Here is an 18,770-nt window from a genome sequence, read left to right on the forward strand (position 1 = left end):
CTCAGTCTGAAATAATTTTGTTGGAGACATGTTGCTGTATGCATACATGCAAATGTTTGCTCTAGCTGTCTCCAGCTGGGATACTGTTTGCACCTTGGGAAGATTATGGGCCATCAGTCTGCCACAGTCCCACTTCTTGGGTGCATCAGAGTTCTTCTCTAGGAGAACTTCCTGGTATGCGTTTCCCTAGATGCATAGTGTGCTGTCTGCTCCTCCTCCCACACCACGTCAGGAGCAGCCTTTGGGACTGAGCAGGTTTCCTCCTTACATCCTTCAGCAAAAGACACCACCCATCCCCCAGATGAGAAGACAGTTCCTGTTTCCTATATTAGATTCCCTTCCCCATGTTATACTGGACGCCAGCCAAGGGATCCTTAAGGTAAGGTTGGCTGGGCTACGTCAGGAGATTTTCTGGCTTAAATCGCCTTCACAAATGTGTGTCTTTCAGATGCCCCCAAGCTTCAGGGCCCTGTGGCTGTCTATACCTGGGAAGGCAATCAAGTGAACATCACCTGTGAGGTATTTGCTTACCCCAGTGCTGTCATCTCCTGGTTCCGGGATGGACAGCTGCTTCCCAGCTCAAACTACAGCAACATCAAGATCTACAACACTCCCTCAGCAAGCTACCTGGAGGTGAGGAAAAGCAAGGAGGGTAGAAGACATATGCAACCAGGAAGGCTCAAGTACTATCAAATAATTTATGTTCCTGATGTTGAAGGAGTTAAGTCTTCTGTCGGGGCACCCTGTTGGTAGACAATCGGGTAATAGAAGACACCACCCCCCACCTTGCCTTTGACTTCCTGCCCACTGCAGTTCTCTCCTCTGTGGACAGCCCTTAGAGTGTTAGCACATGTACTTTATTGTGGCTTCTCTCCCTAGCAAAATGCAGGGTGCATTCATAGAGTGAAAAGGGTTTTCTGATCCGAGCATGAGCCTTCATTCCTTCCACAGGTGACACCAGACTCTGAAAATGACTTTGGGAACTATAACTGCACTGCTGTGAACCGCATTGGCCAGGAGTCCTCAGAGTTCATTCTTGTGCAGGCAGGTGAGCATCCCAGGCAGGGAGATAAGGAAATGTATATGCAGCCCTTGAGCTGAGGTGACAGGGTGACTGTTCTTTTCTAGTTTGTGTTGGTGGGGTAGCAGGAGAGCCAGCTTCTACTTTCAAAGAGACTGTTCGTAGATTTTTGCGTTGGGATGGCTTGTAGATAAGAAGATCCTCAGTATCTGTTTCCTTTCTCTGAAGGGTCTCATTCTTTTTTTGCACTTCCACTTTGACAGAGCTGTGATCTTTGATTTCTGACAGCTGTTGCATATGTGCATATGCGTGCACACGTGCTTCTCAAAATCAGCAAAATATCCCTAATAATACAGTTAGTGCAAGATAGAAACCTCAGATCACCGTGTACCAACCAAAGAGGCCTGGTGTCTGACTGCATGAGAGACTGGAAGGGCTCTGCATGACTCTGGTGTCCTCTTAGGGCTGCCGTAGAGACATATTTAGGAATGGTCAAGCTATGTATTGGAGTGCCCTATGGAAGAGATTGTAGGGACAGAATAGCATCCAGGATGGTCTTGCTACTCTGCTCTAGTTGTCCTTTTTTGAAGAAGCTACTGTAAGTCTCTAGCCTCTTGGAGGAGAGACAAGATGAAGGTCTCTGCACTGTCTAATTAGCATTCTTTAAAGCCTTCTTAATAGCCTTCTCCTCCTGAGGGAAGCCTCAGGTCTACCCTTCTCCTCTCCTTTTTGAAGCCATGATAAGGGTGTGTTTGATATTCCCAGTTTTCTGTTTTCTTTGCCGCTGGAGCATGTTTCCCCACTGTCTTCTGTATCACTGGTTGTTTTCCCTTCCTCCCCAGATACTCCGTCCTCTCCTTCCATTGACAGAGTGGAACCCTATTCCAGTACTGCCCAGGTGGAATTTGATGAGCCTGAAGCTACCGGCGGGGTGCCCATCCTCAAGTACAAAGCAGAGTGGAGGGCACTGGGAGAGGGAGAATGGCATTCAAGGTTGTATGATGCAAAAGAAGGTACGATGATAAAGCAAGATGTCACCTCCCCCACCTGCATGTGAAAAGACTTTCTTTCCTTTAGGGGAAAGCCAGAGTGGAGGGTTCCATAGCTTTGCAATTTCAGCTCCTATATTAAGGCCCCAGACAAGTTCTTAAACATTTGCTTTGCAGTGACACCTTGAATTTTCTTTTGGAAATGAGGGCTCCACTGTGCTGATAGCTCAATGTGTGTGACAGGGCACCAGCCTTCTCCACCTACAGGGTGTGCATTGTAGCACTAAGTTCATCTCCGTATCCCTTCCTTGTTCACACCATCCTGTCTGAATAAGGTGAAGAATCCTGTGCCTGGTATCACATGACATTTTGCTTGCTGACTGGGGAATGACTGTGTGCTTCCTACAGAAGGCTTTTCTAGCCTTGTCTGTGAGCCCCTTTAGTAACCCTTCAGTTCCCCTTGGAACATAAACCCTCCTATTCCAGAAGCACATCTAAGTCCCCTTACACCCTGTCTCGTTACAGCAATCTATAGGAACACACACTGCTTAAAATGTATCCTGAAGTCCAGTAAACCAGAGGAGTTTTGATTTGGGAGGACTATGAAGAGGAGAGTTCTATTTCAGAGCTGAATCTTCTACCACCAATCCTGGCTGGAACTGAAATTCTTCTTTTAGGTCCCCGCTGGAGTGATGTGATCATAGCTAGAGTCAAGTTTATTTTTCTCATTTCTCCCTTTGTGTCTGTGCAGGAAGAATAGAGCTTGCTTATTTCTTCATATCACAATGACCCCACAGCAGGTTCTTTCCACCTCTTACATTGTGTCTGACCTCCTTATAGATTGTTAAAGGAGCGAGATGGGTTTCTCTCCTGCTAAGGCCTTTGATTTCAGTTGGATCATGCAGCCAAATAGATGAGCAGTTCTAGGTGGTATGTCTACTACAGTCAGAGCCCCACATGACAGTGGTCTTGAAGAGCATTATTCAGGGAGCTCCTTGGCAGAGGCCAAGGGCTGATGTCCTCTGGTGTCTACCACAAACTCCACTACATCCCCTCTAGAGAGGCGGTGGCAATACACCTCTAATTGGCTGGTTGACAGAGAGGTGGAAGCTCTGACCTTTCCCTTTGTCTACACTGTTTATGTGAGGCTCAGTCCAGAAGAGGGCTCTGTTACATGGCGTAAGCATGGCACAAGTATACGATAGAAACATGGCATTTATTATGGACTTAAAGCCTAAGCCTTTCTTTGCTTTTCCTCCCTTGTTTCTGCAACAGCAAATGTGGAGGGTGTGATCACTATTACTGGCCTGAAACCTGAAACAACCTACTCTGTGAGACTGTCTGCAGTCAATGGCAAGGGTGTGGGTGAGATCAGCCTGCCATCCGACTTCAAGACACAGCCAGTTCGTAAGTAAAACTGAGACCTCCCTCTGCTTCTCTGGTTCTCTTTCCTTGCATCTTTCCAGGGAATCTCTGCCATGCATGGATGACACCACCTTCTCTTGCAGACCTTGCTGCACCCTTTGTTTTTGTTGTGCTTTTTGGTTGGAGTAAATTTCATTACTAATTAAAAATCTTTGAAGGTAGGAGGCAGAGGAACTTTTATTTGCAGTAGTTTGTGCCCTGGGTTACTCGTATAAACTTTGTATTGTCAAAGAGAATGGGCTATGCAATGGAGAGTTTTAATAAGAAAAAGCACTGAGTAGAGAAGGGCATTAATCATAGAGAATGTAATGTCATTGTTGCAAGGCAGGTTTTTTTGCAAATCAGAAATTAAGAGGTTCAGCATAGGACTGGCCATGAACTGTGGAAACTGCTTAAAGGTGCCCATGCAGCCCGTAAGGTGATTTCCACAGCTTCTTGTTTGCTTTACTTGGATAATCTTCCACTCCAATGGCAGGATGCTCTGCTGTGGCCTAACACTTTCCCTCCTGTTTCAACCAGGAACAAAAGAGGCAAGAATTAAAATCCAAAGAGTTATGCAAGACAGGAAGGAGAGAATGAGGGGAAAAAAAGTTTAGAGTGGGTAGGGCAGATGTGAAAAAAGCAGGCAGGCAAGAGTTGGTCTGTTATACTTGTACATGGCCTCATCCAAGTATTAGGATCTGTATTCAACTGCCTACAACCCCTGGGGTTCTTCTTTCCCATTCCCCTTGCATTTAGATCTACAGCCTATTCTTCTCCCCACCACTGCACCCATACTTGCGTACCTATTTCATAGGTCTTCTGAAACCACTATGCAAGACCTTCTCCTGAATTTAGAGCTAACAATATTCCTAGCCCATGTATGTGCATGCTTTGAGGCTCTGTGAGCTGTGCATGGTCTTGATTTTGTCTGCCAACTTCTGCCTCACCAGAACTGCTGAGCGGTATGGGATAGTACATATGCCTTGTTGCTTGGAATTCCCAGGCTCTGTGCAGTAAGCCAGCCCTTGCAATTGATGTCCAGTCTGTTGTGATAACTCCTGTAACCTTCCCCACTCCCTAGGCTTGGATTTGAGACAGCTGGTGGTATTTTGATTTTCCAGCTCCATGTTCTCCATCTCCTCACCTCCTCTACATTTTTTTTTTTCTCCTATCTCTGTCTTTTCTTTTTGTTTGTGTTCCATCCATGGAAAAACTGCAGGCATCCCTCACTCACGTAAGTGCCTCCCTGCATTTCTTTCACTCTTTTTATGTTCCTAGAGTGTTCCTTTAACATACATAACATAGCTTTTAATCTAGTACCTTTTTCCTCTCAGGGTCTTTAGAAATGAAGTAACTGGTACTGTCCATTTCCTAACAAGACTGACACTAGAATAGTCATTCTACAATGGTTAATACTGCTCTTTTTAGAACAAAATTGGGGGTTAACATCTTTGTCTTTATTGTAAAGCATGCAATTCAAATATTTAACTTAGTGATTGTCTAATAATAATAGTTAGCTTGTTGATTGGAGTGGAGTAGTGGAAGGCTTCGTGTTTATGAATTGATTAAAACTTTTCAAATATTAATGAAATGCAGATAATTCAGGGAAAAAAAAAAACAGGAGAAAGTTTTAGCTAAACTGCAGATCTGGTTTAGACCAATTAAGAGCCAACCAAAAACTTCAGAATTTTTTAATATCTTCACAACTTTGAAAGCAAAAACTTGAAGAAAAAATTCACATTTTTTGCCTCTTCTCACTAATACTTTTTACCGTTAGTAGTCTTTGGACAGTCTTCCAGCACTTGTATAGATTGTATACTCAAATAAATAAATAAACCTCATACTAAATAAAAAAATGCATGTTTCCCCTTTCCCGATGCAAAATGAGTTAGAGAGATTTGATGGGTATGTTTTAATTGTCAGTTGGGTTCAGTGAAACACTGTATGCTCCATAGCTTCGTGCCTTTCAAATCTGAGTTACTTAATGGCAGCTAAAAGAAACCTCTTTATCTAAGTGAACATTAATCTGTTTATTAAAGTATGTGTCCTTGTAGTGAACTGTTGTTATTTCCAAGATTGCATGGGCAAGCTTTATGAAGCTGCTGTTGCATTCTTTGAGATTTCTGAAGCTGAAGTAAAAAATGGAAAGATTTTTTTCTTTTTTCTTTTTTTTTTTTTTACCCTAATTACACAATTTGAATCATGCTTGTACTATTTTTCATTAAAGATTGTATTATACAAAAGCTTGGACTTAGTGGACCACTAACAGGATGAATGGATTGGTAGTCAAGATGAATGAATGAATAAATGGACAGATGGATAGACAGAATTGCAAATTACAGTAGTTACAAAGAGACAACTGGGAGACATGTTTCCAGAACATATGTGCAGTCCATTTCTTAAAATTGTTTGGAGCCTGTTAATTTCAGTAGAAGTAATATAGCCCTTATATGAAGTTAATCACGGTTAGCATTATAACTATCAGGCATACGATTTGGTAGGCCCTTCTGAATTGGACATAGTCAGTGATACACAAGGGAGATAAGGGCTTGGGTGTTCAGTCTCTGTGCAGATCAGTACCACAGGAAAAGGGAAAAGATCCAATTAAGAAGAGAGGAAAAAGAACATTAAAAGCTTTGTTTCAGCCACATCGACAGATCTGTCTGCCAAGCCTCGTGTTCATCACTTGGGGACAGGTACGTGGCTTTGAAAAATGTTAAATCACGCTTGTAGAGGAGTTTTTTGGGTTTTGGTGTTTTTTGGTTGTTTTGGGGTTTTTTTTTGTTTGTTTTGGGTTTTTTTTTTTAATGTGGCAATCAGTTATCAATCAGTCTGTAGTCCCTAACTCTGCTCCCTTGTAGGGTAAGTTCCATTTCTTTTTTCCTTCTTTGTGGGTACGTTTTTTTTTAATTTACAAATTAAATTCTGCTGGTGCTCTTTCAGGCACGTTTGTGCCTTGAGCTGTGATCCTTCTGAGTGTTTGGGTGTCTAATTCTTTCTCTGCTCTCTGGGGTTCTCAAAGCCCATCTCAGATCATGAACTGGGTTGTAGCAATGGCGAAGAGATTGTTGGAACAACAGAAATGCCTTTTTTCATCTGTGCTGGAATTCCAGTCACACAATATTACCTGTTTGTGGGCAAAGTCAAAACATGAAAAAGTTGGGTGTCCCCTAGTCTGGTGTGGTTTGAAGATCACAGATGTGTTTCAGAAATTTTACAGGAAAGAATATAAAAACTGTGTTTTGACACCAGCCAAGGCTGTATTGTCAGACTAGCCAAAGCAACTTGGTTTTGTTGCCGTATTATTTAAAGTTTCTACTTGAATGTAAAAGAATGACACCATTTTTTAATGCCTGCTGGGATTATTTTGTTAATTTTTTTTTCTTTTTAATTTTCATCAGTAAGCAAAAAGTAGTTTCTTTCTATCTTAGAGGCACATGAAAGCCCAAGTAATTAGTGATAATGATGTACTATACTAGCGCAGATAAGAATTGTGGGGTTGGGAGGGTATCTGTCTAACTTGACCCAGGTTTGTATTTTCATCCCAACAATTTACTGGTCTTCTGCATTTCCTTCTCCTTATAAATCTGAAGACGAACAAAGGCTGCACACAGACCTTGTGAACAGTTTCTTTTTGAGCCCCAGCTGTTTCTTGCTGTTGTGCAGGTGGGACTCAAATGTGTCTTTAATGACGAGAGTGTGTGTGTGTGTGTGTGGTGTGGTTGGTTTTGATATCAAAATATCTTAATGTAAAAAAAAAAAAAAAAAAACCCTAAACCAAAACCCCACCAAAAAAACGAACAACAAAACAACACTAAAATAATCCTCAAATTCCACCAGGTCCTAAGCTGGCAATAGGATAGTTAGCAATGGCCTTCACCAAAACAGTGGTCGAGCAGGCTGTGTTTTGCTGCCATATGCGCAGTGCTGGCCAGCATCTCTGCTGGCCTTAAATGGCATTGGTTTGAATTCCTGGGAACATTGGTGAACAGTGGTGTGTGTTCAGTGATCCTGTGTTATGACAAGGTTGGTTTAAAACAAGAACTCACAGAGGATCCAAAATGCAGGTCTGGCAAGGTGCAAGTACTCTTGGTTGCGCTCTATGTCCAGAGAGGCTTGATCTGACAAGATCTTACCAATTTGTTTTTTAATTTTCTGTCTTTTGGCAGTATTTAACAGGAATCAACTCCCCTCCTCACGCTCCTTTCTCTTTCTTTAGCAAGTACTGCTGCACCCACCTCCCGTTTAGCAGAGAGTGAGTATGGTAGAAGAGGCTGTTGTCTTTGTTCCACTTTGCATGCATCTCCTCACTGCGTGTGGTGCAGTCTGCCTAACATCCTTGGGTGTTTTCCTTCTTTTCTGTATAGACGCTCCCCGCCCACCCCCACCCCCCCCCCCCCCGCCGAGTGAAAACTGAATCTTCAGGTAGAGGAACTACAGATAAGCATAAGTTTGATTTCCAGTACTGAAAAAAGCCACAGACAGCTCCCAGGTATGCTGGACTCATGGAAGGAGAGAGATCAAGAAAAAGAAGTAGAGTGAAACTCTGCCCATGTAAAGGCTGGTTGTTGTCACTGGCCTTTGCCATTAAGATTTCTGATGAGTTTGTGTTCCATTGTTGGGGACGTCTTATGGGATATGCTCAGCTTTTGTGGTGTGAAGCTAAATTTCCTGAATTCAACTTAGCACAGCAAATGAAGAGTTTAGTTTCTGAGCTAAAAAGAGTGGAAGATACTCAAGTCATCGGCAGGGAATGGCTTGTGCTTCCCTAAGCCTGTTACTAAGACACCTTCTGGAGGTGTGGAAGAAAACTAATTTCTTTATATACTGCTTCATCATTTTTTTTAAATCTGCATAATCAGATTTAGGCTGCAAACTGCACAAGGGTCTATTCTGTTCTCCCCTCACACCAGCAGCACTGAAGTTGCCATGGGAGGAAAAGGAATTCATAGAATCATAGAATAACTCAAGTTGGAAGGGACCCATAAGAATTATCAAGTCCAACTCCCTGCTCCTTGAACTCTGACAGGCTTAGCCTGTTCCAGTGACCAACCACCCTCTCAGTAAGGAACCTTTTCCTAATATCCAGTCTGAGCTTCACCTAATGCAGCTTCATTCCATTTTCTTGTGTCCTATTGCTGGTCACCAGAGAGAGGACATCAGCGCCTCCCCCTCCACTGCCCCTCTTGAGGAAGTTGTAGACTGAGATGAGGTCACCCCTCAGCCTTCTCTTCTCCAAGCTGAACAAGCCAAGTGATCTCAGCTGCTCCTTGTAAGTCTTGCCGTCAAGACCTTTCACCATCTTGGTCACCCTCTTCTGGACACACTCTAATAGTTTGCTGTCCTCCTTATACTGAGGCGCCCAAAACTACACACAGTACTCGAGGTGGGGCTGCACCAGTGCAGTGCAGAGTGGGACACTCGCCCCCCTCGACTGGCTATCTATGCTGTGCTTGATGCATTCCAGGATGCAGTTGGCCTTTTTGGGTGCCAGCGCACACTGCTGACTCATATTCAACTTGCCATCAACCCAAACCCCCAGATCTCTTTCTGCAGGGCTGCTCTCCAGCTTCTCAAGCTGTCTGATTTATCCCTCTCTGTAGCTGTAGTTCTCTGCCTGGTCATGAAGACATGACAGTGACAATTCTTTTGTTTTTAAAGATGTTATATAGAATAGGAGAGAAATCCCTCACAGCTCATGTGTCTCGTGCTGCATTCTTCCCATGGCTTTTGGAAGTAGACACATTCTTCTTTGTCCTTCTGTCCTGGTAATCCTTGTATTTAGTGCTTGTGCGGTCTGCCTTTGCTCTTGGGAGTGCAGTGCTTAGCAGCATTCTCAAGGGGCTTCCAGTCTATCGGCTTCTCTCAAAACTGCCTTATTTCTCAAGAGTGCTCACACCTTGTTGGGCCATTAGATCTTTTTTCCTCCTCTCTGCCTGTACCCTGGCCCTAGTGCATGGAGGTGAGAAAGAACGGTGTATCACCAGGGTAAGTTCTCATTAGTCCTTGCTCTTTTGTCTTCTATAGTTGGGCAAAAGCTAGCAAGGGGGTGCTGCTCTAGAGGGCCTCCCAGAAACTCCAGTACTTAATGGGCTAGCAACATGTGAACCTAGGTTGCTATTTGGGCCAAAAGTAGGCAAAAATGGTGTAACTGTCTCTGAAACTGGATTCATAGTATCAAAACTCTTCAGGATGAAAAAGCATCAGTAGGGACCCTTGGAGCCCTAGCTTGCTGCAGGAACCATGCTTCCCTGGCACCTGGAGAGGCCTGAATCTGGCAGCAAACTCTCCCTGTGGAGAGGGGTTGGAAAACAGCAGTACCACAGCACAATTTTTGCAGCCTCTTCAGGTAATACACATCTGCTGTAAGGATTCAGTATCATTCTCACTCTCTCCTCATTAGACCTCCTCTCTTTCCTTTGTCACCCCTGCCCCTGCCTTTTATAACTTATTTACATGGTATGCTTCACCTTTACATGTCCTATCTATCCTTCATGTTTCCATAGCAACTCAGCCTCTTGCTGAATCCGAAAGCTCAGAGCCACCAAGTGAGTAGATAAGAACTGCTCCCCTTTGGTCCAAAGTGCTATTTGTTATGCTGTAGCCCTTTTATCGAGGGAATTAAAGCGCTATACCGCATTATTTTGATGTCTGTCAATCAAAAATCTGTCATTAATGTGTTGTGTGAGCATGTAGCTGTTGAGAACCCAGCATGGTATCACTCTTCCTCTTCCTGTCATCTTACAAAGCATGCAATAAAAAATGGAAATACAAGGTTTAGAAGAAACATGGATGGGGAGAAAGAGGGGGGAAAAAAAAGAAATTTAAATGATCGTTTCCAAAAGGAATGTTTTCCTTTTGCGTTTTCCATTAGTGCTTTTAGTGTTAAAGCTGCCTTCACGAAAGCGACGTGGACTAAATAATCTTCTTGCTACCCTGCCTTACTCTGTTTTCTGTGAATTTACGGAGATACAGTTGATGTTACAACCATGGATGTTGGATGTTGAAAGAAGATGCAGATGAGGAGGTAGAATATCTTAGAGGAGAGAGGACTGTGGGGAGAAGGAGCATTGCCCCATCTTACACTGATGCCTTGCCTGCATTAAAAGAGGTCTAAGACTTCACAAGAATTCCCATGTCCGAAATGGGAATTGGATTCCCTCAGTTGTTGCTCAGTACCTTGTCGGTTAGATAGCCATTCCTAGTGAGACTGAATTGTGTCAGCAGATGCTTCCATGCTGGATCCGAGTAGTCTAAGGAAAAATAGCTAAAATGTGCATTAGTTGATTTGTACGTAAAAGAACCATTTTGAAATGTCTGGTTTAGACTAGCTGTTAGGAGTTCAGTGACGCACCTTCCTGATACTGAGTGGATGTATCATATGTGTGATTTTAATCCCTACTTGTAGGAGATTTATAGCCAATCACATGCCAATATGAAAGCTAAGCAAATATTTATAACACAGTCCTGGAAGACAAAAGAAAAACACTTAAGGAAGACATAGGTTTACATGGTGCATATGTGTGTTTTGAACAACTAATCATTTCTACAAAGCCAAATGTTTTTCTTTTGACTTGCTATAATAAAATGTATGTGTTTCTGTGAATATGGTCTTTTAAGATAAGGACCTGTGTGTTTACCTGTAGTGAGTTAAAAATGGTTCATCACTTCTAAATGGAAAATACTAAAAGCATGAAGTATGTGATTATTTTGGGGTTTGGGGTGGAGAGAGAGGATAGTATGGCTAGTCTAGAACTGCCAAAGGAATTTTTAAAAAAAATCATTAATGCATTTATGACTGATGCATTCCATGGTCTTACACATTGCATGAAATGTCCTTTTATCTGCCAGTGACCATAACGAATGCTTTCCTTCTAGCACTATTTTTCATTTGTACAACATGCCAAACCATAATTCTTGATGCATCTGAGTGGTAGCGGTTCTGTATTGCTGAAGAGAACTTTTCATTTGAATCAGACTTGGAGGGTGGGGTGGGGAGGGCTAAAGGCAGGGGAAAGGTGGCAACCAGCAATTCTACTAATCTTTTAATTTCTTAGGAGGCAGAGACTCCATTATGGCTGTTCATATGTGGGACTAGGCGATAGCGTCACTTGTGAGGGAAAATGTTGTGTTAATGTTTTGCAGAACATTCTTTGTTCCTTGAAAAGAACAGGTCTTTTTACCCAGAAAAGATACTAAGAGCTAGTTCATGATAAACATTTTCCACGCTTTTTTTTGGTTGGGGGGTGTGGGTGAGTGGGTTGTGTGTTTGTTGGGGGGGGGGGTGGTGGTGGGGTTTTTTAAGGGTAAAAGTTTCCATTTTCACCTACATTTGAAGTTCAGGTTCTTAATACTGAACAGAAGCAGATCTGACCTCACACTGCCTCATTGTCATTTGTGTACGTATTAAGTTTTTGCAAATAGTAGACACATTTGTTTTGTATGCTAAGTTGTTCTGCAGCATATGAATATGCTATATTCAACAGCATAAAAGGGCAATGGCACAAGGCAGGTGCTCTTATAACTTCGCATCATTTAATTATTGATGATGGTGCTTAATGATCTTGTGCCTTACCCTAACCTAACCTCAGTGGTTAAATTAATGAAATGAAGAGCAACCAGAAATTGAGGGCTGCCGTGCAGCATCATCAAGTCAGTAAAATGTGAACAATGGCTCTTATTGAAACCTAATGAAGCTGAAGAGAGTTTCTTCACTGACTTTAGTGAGTTTTTTACTTTTATGTGATCAGTAACATATGGGAGATGTCTATAGTCATGTAAGAGGTTTAGGAACATCTATCTCCTTTGACTTAATCCTCTCAGGTTGCTTGGATAAATAGTTCTGTATTAGTGGCAGTAATGAAGTTTTTCTTGCAGCTCTCTCCACTGTGGAATCTTTTGCCTAGCAATGTTACAGGTCACTTGAAAAAGTTTTTTTCTTTTTCAGCTGAGGTACTAATTTGGGTTTTTCTTCTATCTAGTCTCCTGGTTTTCCAGAATCTATAGGAACTTTTGTCATATTTACTAGATACTGGCCAATAGATTAAAAAGTTGCAGGATGAGGGAGTTGAAGGACACTGAGCAAGACATGCAGGTGGAGAGCCAAATGTTTTTTTCTATAAAATCTGTGTTATCTTGCACAGTGCCCCCGGTCAGTCTTGGGAGAAAGGTCACATGGGCATCCCAAGGAGCTGGTGACTCTTTTTGCTTTGGAATTTCTTTCCCCAGGAAATGGGCCTGGCCACCAAGTATTTGTTATAATAAGATGGCGAGGCAGGGAGGAGGGCAGGGGGAGGAAGCCTATTTGTATAAAAAATGAAAGTTTGATAGCAGCTGTTCATTAATTCAGCTTTCATACTCCTTTTTCCTTTCCCTTTCACTCATTCCAGATTTATTAGGAAGTAAGTACAGATGTGTATATTCTCTGCCACTGCCTGTGTCCAGCCAGAATCCAAGAGCAGCTATTGCAGTGCCTCAAGGCAAACAATGCTGAGGTCCCTGTCTCCAAAGGAATTTAATGTTCAGAGACAACTCTAATCTAAGATCTAGTTAGCTATGGAGTTAGGGAGAAGCATTGTCATAGAGCAGAAAAAACTGCATCTCTCCTTTTCATGCTTTTTAAAAGTATGATCTGCAAGTAAGCTGGTCAGTGGTCCATATCTCTTAACAAGCCCTGATAATATCAATAGCTATAAAAGACATTTTTATCAGGTTCCTTGGTCCTGAGAGAGACAGAGCTGACTGTGAAAGCCCTTTCACTTAAGTACTGCCTGTGAATAGAAGCCTGTGTGTACCAGGGCCTCGTTCCCTTGCAAGCTCCAAGACAATCAGCATTCTGCCTACCTGACTTCTACCCATGACAACAGGATGAATTTCAAGGTTTTAGCTAAAGATAGTATTTCCAAATGTCTTCTGTGCCTTAGAAGCCTCATCCAAAGTAGCTTTTGGTTATATTTATACTGCTAATTTTGCCCTTGATCTTTAACTAAAGCTTTCTCTCAGGAGGAACTGATCTCAAAGACAACCTCTCTTGCCTGTTTTTAAATCTCATGTTATATTAAGCTTACTGGGGATTTGGAAATATGTTTCCTCATGAGCAGAAGACACTGAATGCCTTTCCAGGCAATCTCACAGTAACTCTTAAGCTTCCCTCCTTCATGATGCACCTGCCTAGAGTTCTGTGAGTCTATGGTTATAACTAGAGACAACGGATTGAAAGCTTAGATGTAACAAATCGATTTTACATTTTGTACCATCAGTTCTTTCTGCAGTAATGGTATGCCCTTAATCTTGTCAGATACAAGCACCCAAAAGATTAAGGCTTTAATTCTCTTTACACCAAATTAACAGGGAAGTACCAGCGCACTGTGAAATAGTCTCGTTAAGATGAGACAGAGGAACAATCGTGAAAAATGCAAGTTACAATGTAGATAGTAATTTAGGAAGGGAAACAGAGCATGGAGTTAGTGGTGTCTTCCAGTCTGACAACTGATTTTTTTTTTTTCCCTTGTCATACAGTCTGCACACTTTTTCATCTCTTTCAGCAGTAGCTGTCTTCCTTGTGCCATCTTTGTAATTAATTTCCAGTGCAGAGCACTTCCTTCCTCTCCTCATTGACAGAAAAACCCCTTGCACACATGAAATCATCAGTATAATTCATTGTACATGACTCATGCCATTCCTTGAATCTTCAGGCTGAATGTGTTGAATGGAGCTTGTGCACTCTGAGTGATAACTGTCAGTCTGACCAAATTCTGGTTGCAGCTTTTTGATCGAAAGCTCTATCCTGGGAAATACATACACGTAGTAGGTCTGTCTCTTTTTCAGTTACTATTGTTGTTGATATTTAGGAATACATTTGTTTCTGCAGCGGGGAGAATACATCAATATGACATGCCAAGGTTTGTCTTCACCGAACTGCGTGGGCTATGATTTTGACCATTTCACCTCTGCTGCCTGGACTGTTTCTGAATAACAGTGTATTCCCTTTTTCTTTCCAACAGTCTTGTGGATTCCTTCAGCTGTCCAAGCTCTGGCGCACACTCTACAATAATGTTTGTTTCTTCTTTGACTTTATATTAATAAGCAGTGATGCAGCTGTGCCTAATACTCACAAGGTCACAACTCAGTGCTTTCTATGGTTTAATATTCTTATATTTCCAGGCAAGTTTACTATCTCCCCAGTGTTTCTGATATATACTGGCTAATTTAATTTTGTTTCTATTTTATTTAGTCTGTAATTCTGTTGTTGATTTTTCCCTTGCCCATTGTTTACATCAGTTTTTTAATTTTTTTGTATTTTCCATGTGACCTCCTCCACTTTCCTTTCAACCAATCATGTGCGTGCGTATCATGTGACTTTGTCATGTGGCTTGCATGGTGCTGATGATGTCGTCCACGCTGGTGAACAGAAGGTAAAATACTTTGTTCTGATTGGTTGCCTAGAGTTGGGGTGAGGATTCCCCTCTGATCAGTGACCAGGGATCTCCAAATTCCATCACTCTAAAATCCTTCTACAAGCCTTTTGGCGAAGTCACTCACCACTGTCTGCATGCCAAGAACTCAACTTCAGTCTTCCACACTGAGCTTGAAAAAACTTGGAGAGAAGGGGGGGGGGAAAAAAAAACAACCCACGCTAAAGAAACAAAACCCAAAAAACCAAGACAAAAATCATGTGGCTCAGTCATTTGCTTCTTTTACTCTCAGATTCCAATAGTCAGTGTCCTAGCAAGGTTCTAAAACTCTCTCTGGCATTAACACCAATGGCAAAAATCCCTTTGCCTTTCAGGGTACCAGTGTGCCAACTACAGACGGCTAGTTGATGCGAGATTGTGGGTAAGATCTCAGATAATGTGAACACCGTATCTCCTGCTGCTTTAGCAACATTTTGACCCTATACAGTATACATTTATATAGATAGATACACACACACACATTCACACTATACATATGTAGTAGCCTATCAAAAGGATCTGAAATTCCCCATCTCTCAAATTTAGTTATTGGTAAGCATGTCACACTGTGATTTAAGACAGAAATCATGAGTAAAACTTAAACATAGCTAGAGTGGGAACTATGTTTTTATAAAGTAGTACATATAGGCACACAGAAGATACATGATGGGAGCTAGACTACGCACAATTTGCATCAGAAGTACTATTGCACCTTTCTTGCCAGAGCACCTCATTCCTCCCACACCGTATCTCAGAGCCTGGCAGGGGATTTAATCTGAACTCGTTTACCAACAACAGTTTACAGTAGCTGGTGACCTCCATGAAATCAAGAAGCAAATGATTGACCCTTGCAGCTTATTGAGATGCAATCAGCCTCCAAGTGAGGTGTGTGGTAGTGTTCTGCAACATTGTGATTTTTACAACTTCACTTAATACTCTGTGCATAATCTAAAGCGGGCAGGGGGGGAAGGGAAACTCCGGCTTTTCTGCTTCCCCACCTAAACAAATAATTTTGAAAACCAGGAAGCAATTGCCTTTTTTCAATCTACAAATTCTGAAATGACCTTATGGTCTTGGACCACCACCAGGAGAGGATTTAGGCTGGGGTTTGCCAGGGAAACAAAACTAATACCAGTAACCTTCCCACATGACTGCATGCATGGAAGCAGCCTCTCTTCCCCTAGTCTCTTCCCTCTCTGGTTGAAATCCAGGAGGATTGAAGACTTGGTTGTCTCATTTTTTTGCATGTTCTTCTGGTTTTGTTCCTTATTTTTGATTGTTGATGTTTCCTTCTCTTGTGTGCATTCTGAAGACTCCCTACCTATTCTGTCTCACCTGTGTATATTTACCACTTGTGGAGACTTTCCATAGGTATGGCTGATGTTCGTTTCAAATTGTGACACTGTAGGTCACAAGCTAGTCCTATTTACATGATGGTCAAAGATTGCAGAAATCAGCTGCTTCCTTGTTCATCTGTTGCAGAAATTACCATAGATTGCAGTTCTATTCTGTAAGCACAGCAAGGATGCAGGATCTTTCCTCCGTGCCAGCTGGGCAAGGATTTAAGCTCATAGTCTAAAGTGCTGCAGTTGTCTAGTAACCAGTTTGAGCTGCTTTTCAAAGGTGGGCAGAAGGAACGCATTTGATGGGAGTGGAGAAGAGATGTGATAAAAGGTCCCTGTCATCTACACTGCTATCAGTTCTGGGGTCCAGCACACATTCAGTGCCCTGTGACTAAGGAAAAGTTTGTGCTGCTTTTTCTTACTCTCTTTTCTCCCCACCTCAAGTTTTTACTACAGCTGCATCCAGTCCTGGTGCTTGTGGCACTCACCGAAAACCAGATAATTAGAAACAGTTAGCTTCTGAAATCCAGCTACATCAGCCTAGTATTAGATCAAGGAAGCACTTTGAATATAAGTTAAACGATGGTGAAAGAATACCGGGAAACATTTACTGCTTCCCTGCAGCAGGATATTATTGGTGCTAATGGCTTAGCAGAAGCAGATAAAAAATAATTTGAAAATGTAAGGGCTCAGAGCACTGTCCTCAGCTACCCTCACATCATGTGTAAGAACTAACAGGTAGTGATTCAGGCTTCAGGAGCCTGCAGAACAGTTCCTTATTTCAAGTACAGTTGGTCAGATTCATTATGAGTTACATCTGAAGCCCAAAGAATGGATCTCTGAGCTTAACACTGGATTACCAGTCGTGTGTAACCTGACAGGGCGGTGCCATCGTAAATAACGCTTTACTTCATGCATGTACTGTCCTTTATTCTTATCAGAGCAAAACACTGGCTTTTTCCTTTCTGAAAGTTACAAACTTGGTTGCTGGAAAAGAAAGACCATGCGGTAACATTTAGATGACTCCTGGGACCTGCACTGTAATCCAGTACAGTGCAGCAATTGGGTAGCCCTCATGGAAAGCAGCAAAATGATTGTGCTGCTTCCTAGAAAGATAGGAGCTGCAAGGCTGGAGCCACCTAGTCCCAGTGTCTTGTGTCTCATACTGGCCAGCAAGATGTTTCTGGCCTAAAATCTGATATTAGGCAAACCAATGCAGAAGGAGTCTTTCCTGATGTCATTATTGTTTCTTGAGAAGCCAGCCATAAGGAATGTGGGGAGGGATCTGGACAGACAAGTGATGAAGAGCTTGAGTCTTGTTGATCTTTTTCGTGTAGCTCTTTGTGGTTGTAAAGATAAAGAAAGAAGAGTTAATGGAAAGAAAAAGTAAGTCCCCAGAGCTACAGAAGATGTGAGAGCAGAAACAGACCTAGTTTCTTAAAAGGCACTTCGATCTAAACAGATTGAAGGCTGTCTAATTCACAGCTCGTCATTTCTGGTCAATGGCACCTTTGGAAGAGCCTTCGTAGAGCCGAGGAGTTGCCTTTCAAAATATAGGACTTCATGTGCTCTCTTTAATTCAGCTCCAGAGAAGGTTTGCTGAAAAACAGTTTAAATTGCAAGAAGCAGGTAGTGTGCCATGCATGTCTATTAGTTTTTCTCATAGGTAAAGCACCTAGTTAGTTTACTTTTTTCCTTTGCTGAAGAGTGTCCTGTGGGTGAAGTTTAAATCAGTGGAAGTGGTCAAGTCCTGACAAAGTATGTAGAGTGGATGAAACCTGGAAACTTTCAATCTTGGAGCAAAATCCATCCCATTTCTCAAGGCGAGTAAAGCATAGGAGTGAAGATTTAAGTTACTTAAGCCCTAAGGGGGCTCCACTTGCATTACTTGATACTCTCCCTGCTGGCCTGAATAAGATGCCATCTGGCTCAGACATAATCACTTGGCATTGTCTCACCATAGAGCGAAAGCATAAGATCCTGCATCCCTCCTTCTGCAGCAGAGTGAATTCTAAGCAGATAGATGTTTGTAAAATGATTACACAGAGGAAGTCTGGCATGCTTGGAGCTGTGTGCTCTCAATAAGCTAAGTAGCAGCATCACAGGAGGGATTCTTTAAGGATCCCACATTTTATGGGTGGAATAGGCAGATTTCTGCAATATGTCCAGGCAGCTCAGTGTAAATGGGAGATCCCCAGGCATGTAGCACACCTTTGTAATGCACTTTTGCTTTTCAGCCCCCATCCTGTAGGGAGGATGCATGTCCTGTGAGCATGAGTTTCTTCTCTAACCTTCTGATGACAACCTTTTCTCTTCAGCCTCTGACACTTTGACTCATTATAGGGATGCTGATTCTGCTGGACTAAACTTTTCCCACTAAACTTCTTCCTCCTTTGTTTGAAATTACACACTAACCCATTTTTAATTTTACAGCCCTGCATCTGGATTACATCTGCCTGCTTAAGATAAATTAAATACCATGTATTTATGGAGGGAAAACAAAAGTATTCTTCGCCAGGGCTTGCACTGCTGTACCTGTGGGGTTTCAGCCATTAGG

General features: G+C 42.3%; 1 protein-coding gene across 1 annotated transcript in view; it reads left to right on the forward strand.

Annotated features, from left to right (window-relative positions):
• Positions 1 to 18,770, forward strand: part of NCAM1 (neural cell adhesion molecule 1) — a 60,190-nt gene that overhangs the window by 18,186 nt on the left and 23,234 nt on the right. Inside the window, exons 11-18 of the mRNA XM_075723407.1 lie at positions 449 to 633; positions 952 to 1,048; positions 1,864 to 2,034; positions 3,286 to 3,417; positions 4,637 to 4,651; positions 7,637 to 7,672; positions 9,924 to 9,965; positions 14,829 to 14,831. Coding sequence (XP_075579522.1) covers positions 449 to 633; positions 952 to 1,048; positions 1,864 to 2,034; positions 3,286 to 3,417; positions 4,637 to 4,651; positions 7,637 to 7,672; positions 9,924 to 9,965; positions 14,829 to 14,831 — 681 coding nt within the window. The remainder of the gene's footprint in view (positions 1 to 448; positions 634 to 951; positions 1,049 to 1,863; positions 2,035 to 3,285; positions 3,418 to 4,636; positions 4,652 to 7,636; positions 7,673 to 9,923; positions 9,966 to 14,828; positions 14,832 to 18,770) is intronic.

The sequence above is a fragment of the Pelecanus crispus genome, chromosome 19 (genome assembly GCF_030463565.1).
Source record: "Pelecanus crispus isolate bPelCri1 chromosome 19, bPelCri1.pri, whole genome shotgun sequence".
Lineage (NCBI taxonomy): Eukaryota > Metazoa > Chordata > Aves > Pelecaniformes > Pelecanidae > Pelecanus > Pelecanus crispus.